Below are 4,180 nucleotides of genomic sequence, written 5' to 3' on the forward strand. Positions count from 1 at the left end.
ACAGACAGGGGTGTTTGAAGATTCTGGGAGAGGGTTCTCACATCCACAGCAGAATTATCTTGGCTTATTCAACACAAACAAGTTAATTGTAGCTGCAGTGTAGCAAAGAAGAAGAGTCTAACTCAGTGACAAGAAGGTACCTGTTTATACAGGGCTACAGACCTTGGTGGGGTGTTTGGGTTTTCGTTTTTGCAGTCAGACCATGGAGGGTAGTAAGGACTGGAATGAAAGGGCATTCCAAAGTTGTGTATTCAAAAGAAGTTTTGACTGCTGGCTGAATGCAGAATGGATGTAAGGGAGCAAGAGTAGAAGCAAGCTGATCGGTTAGGAGGAGGACAAAATAATCCAGCTGAGAGCTCATGGTGCCTCGGTCCAGGTTAGGCTTCCATACTGGGTCCATGTACTGTACAAAGTGGTCATATACCCTTCTAATTCATGGTAAAATCAATGAATAGTAGACACAAAGGGTATACATGATTTGTTGAGTATCCCAGGGCTTTATGCAATGAACTATACCACTTCCTGTTGAGTTAAACCTTAGGATTTACTGTCATGAAGGTGATTCTTTTGGCTTTGTATTATGAAGTAATTATAGATTCATAGGCATTTTGAAGGATACAGAGAGATCTCATGTACCCTTTATCTAGTTTCTCATGTTATTTAAGAATACAATATCAAGACAAAGAAATTGGCATTGATAGAATGAGTGTGTATAGTTCAGTGTCATTTATCCTGTGTAGATTCACATCACCACCACCACAATCAAATTTCAGAACTATTCCTTTACAGGCTGGCCGGTTAGCTCAGTTGGTTAGAATGCAGCCTTATAACACCAAGGTCACAGGTTCAGATCCCTGTACTGGCCAGCCACCAAAAAAAAAAGAACTATTCCATCACCACAGAGATCTCCCTTGTGCTGTACCTTTATAGCCACATCCATGTCACTCTCATCATCCCTGAACCCTAGGAACCACATATCCTTTTATTTTTTATAGCACTTCAGAGCAGGTTGCAAAGAACATGAACCTTTCACCAGTAAATACTTCAGCATGTATTTCCTAAGAATAAGGACATTTTTATTTATTTATTTATTTTTAAAGATGACCGGTAAGGGGATCTTAACCCTTAATTTGGTTTTGTCAGCTCCACACTCTCCCAAGTGAGCTAACCGGCCATCCCTATATAGGGATCCGAACCCGTGGCCTTGGTGTTATCAGCACCACACTCTCCCAAGTGAGCCACGGGCCGGCCCTAGAATAAGGACATTTTTAATGTAGCTATGGTACAATTATGAAATTCAGGAAGTTTAACTCTGATGTACCTGGGTTCATTACTATTTCAAAACACTAGCACATAAATTTTTCACATTATCCCATATCATCCATTTTATTGCAACTTTTTTTCCCAGTCTGGAGTCTAAGCTAGGATAAATAATTACTCTTTTTTCTATAGTCTCCTTTAATGTAGAACAAATTTATTTTTATTCTTTGCCAGCGTTCTTCATAGATGACAATGCTTTCTTCCCTTTGCAGTTCATCATTTTTTCCCATCATTGATTAAAGTAGGATTCACTAGATCTCCACATTGTAAAGGTATTTCTTTTTTCTCTCTGTAATTAAAATATAATTCCTAGGGTGATATTTGAGACTGTGAGTATTTTTTCCCCCATAAAGTATCACCCAACAGTGTTAACAATTATTAATGATTATTGCCTGAATCATTGTCCTCCAAGCTATGGAGCAGTGGACTAAACAAGACTTCAGTCGCTTCCATCAGCTTGCCTGGCCAGTGAAACCTAAAGCTAGTCAGTCTGGAAGGGCTGGGAGGGATATCCACTTCTAACTGGGTCTTGAGCTCTAGGGAGGCAGGCCTTGCCGAAGGGAGCTTACCTTATCCACCACCTTTGTTCACAGCACAATGGAGTTTGCGACAGCCCTGGCAGACCTCCAAGAGGAGTCTAGCTGCCCCATCTGTCTGGACTACTTGAAAGACCCAGTGACCATCAACTGTGGGCACAACTTCTGTCACTCCTGCCTCAGTATATCCTGGAAGGATCTAGATGATACTTTCCCCTGTCCTGTCTGCCATTTTTGCTGTCCACACAGGAATTTCAGGAGAAACCCCCAGCTCTGTAATTTGACTGAAATTGCTAAGCTACTCCAGGTCAGAAGAAGCAAGAGGAAGAGGCATGAAGAGAGTGCTGTGTGTGAGAAGCACAATAAGTTTCTGACCCTTTTCTGTGTGAAGGACCTCGAGGTTTTATGTACACAGTGCAGTTTAGCCACTAAACACCAGAATCACTACATTTGCGCCATTAAGAAAGCTGCCTGTTATCACAGAAAAATTCTAGAACATAGCATTGAGCCCTTGAAGCATAATATGGAACGAGTTGAAAAAGTGATAACTCTACAGGGCAGCAAATTAGTAGAGCTGAAAAAGAAAGTAGAATATAGGAGAGAAGAAATAAATTCTGAATTTGAGCAAACCAGACTCTTTTTACAGAATGAGCAAAAGGCTATTCTTAGGCAGATACAAGAAGAAGAGCTGGACATTTTAGCAAAAATAAATGAAAACCTTGTAACATTCTCAGATGATGTTTCCACATTAAAACATCTCCTAAGGGAGATAGAGGGCAAATGTGTGAAGTCAGACCTGGAATTACTCCGGCATGTTAAGCGTATCCACCACAGGTATCAAAATCTAAAATACCCTGAACTCTCTTCATTCAGGTTAACAAAATATGGTTTCAGTCTTCCACCACAATATTCTGGCTTGGACAAAATTATCAAGCCATTTCAAGTAGATGTGATTCTAGATCTTGACACAGCACATCCTCAACTTATGGTTTCTGAAGATAGAAAAACTGTGCGATATGGAAGAACGAAACAAACCATGTGTTATAACAGAAGGAGATTTTATGTCTGCCCTGCTATCTTGGGTTCTCAGAGATTTACTTCTGGCAGACATTACTGGGAGGTAGAAGTGGGAAACAAGCCTAAGTGGATATTGGGCGTGTGTCAAGACTGTCTTCCTAGGAACTGGCAGAATCAGCCATCAGTTCTCGGTGGATTCTGGGCAATCGGGAAATACATTGAAAGTGGTTATGTTGCATCAGGTCCTAAGAGAACCCAGCTTCTGCCAGGAGTGAGACCCAGCAAGATTGGCATTTTTCTGGACTATGAATTGGGTGAGGTTTCCTTCTATAATATGAATGATAGATCTGTTCTCTATACTTTTCATGATCCTTTTACAGATGCCATTTGGCCTTATTTCTATATTGGAACAGATTCTGAACCTCTTAAAATCTGTTCAGTATCAGATTATGAAAGATAAAGAACCTGGTAAATGATTCTGCTTTAGTTATTAGGGGAAACTTAAGCCAGTAAACTGAATCTCATTATTTCTGGAATCTTTTTAAGTTTTACCACTGAAAACCTGAGTAGATTATTCTCTGTCCTTTTCAGCAACTATGAAAATGTGACAGTAATACCAGTTTCATACATGTTATGAATACTAATTGTCAGGTGCTTTGAATTCTAAGATAAGATGTTTGAGAATTCTAGGGCTGGCCCATGGCTCACTCAGGAGAGTGTGGTGCTGATAACACCAAGGCCATGGGTTCGGATCCCATATAGGGATGGCCAGTTAGCTCGGTGGGTGAACATGGTGCTGGCAACACCAAGTCAAGGGATAAGATCCCCTCACTGGTCGTCTTTAAAAAAAAAAAAAAAGTTTGAGAATTCTGTTAACATGTCCAATAAAACAAGTCAGACATGTAAAGTTGTATGAATTGTTATTTAAATATCATGCTTACCACATACCTGCCTTTCTTTTTAGTGGATTCTTCTGTATATCTGCATATTTCTCATCAAAGTTTTCTGCTTTTTATTTTATTAACTTATTTCTGTAGATAAGGAGGGTTTAACTTTTAAGAAACCTTTTATAATTGCATAACACATAAATTAGCTGGAAATGAATCTAGCTATTAATATGCAAGAATTTCATGCAGAAAATTATGAACATTTAGTGAAAGGTGTTGAAGAAGACCTTTATAAATGTCAGAGTTTACCATATCCATGGATTGGAAGACTCAGTATAATAAAGGTGTTGATTCTCTCCAGTTTGTATTATAGCTGTTCAGACTTGAGACTCACAGCATAGACTGACTTTTACCTGCTTC

General features: G+C 39.4%; 1 protein-coding gene across 1 annotated transcript; it reads left to right on the forward strand.

Moving 5' to 3' along the window:
* The first annotated feature begins 1,504 nt into the window (after positions 1–1,504).
* Positions 1,505–3,333, forward strand: LOC134385573 (tripartite motif-containing protein 60-like). The gene is made up of 2 exons (XM_063107251.1): positions 1,505–1,592; positions 1,914–3,333. The coding sequence occupies exon 2, from the start codon at positions 1,918–1,920 to the stop codon at positions 3,331–3,333; it is 1,416 nt and encodes a 471-aa protein (XP_062963321.1). The 5' UTR covers positions 1,505–1,592; positions 1,914–1,917.
* Positions 3,334–4,180: the final 847 nt, after the last annotated feature.

The sequence above is a fragment of the Cynocephalus volans genome, chromosome 9 (genome assembly GCF_027409185.1).
Source record: "Cynocephalus volans isolate mCynVol1 chromosome 9, mCynVol1.pri, whole genome shotgun sequence".
In the NCBI taxonomy this organism is placed as follows: domain Eukaryota; kingdom Metazoa; phylum Chordata; class Mammalia; order Dermoptera; family Cynocephalidae; genus Cynocephalus; species Cynocephalus volans.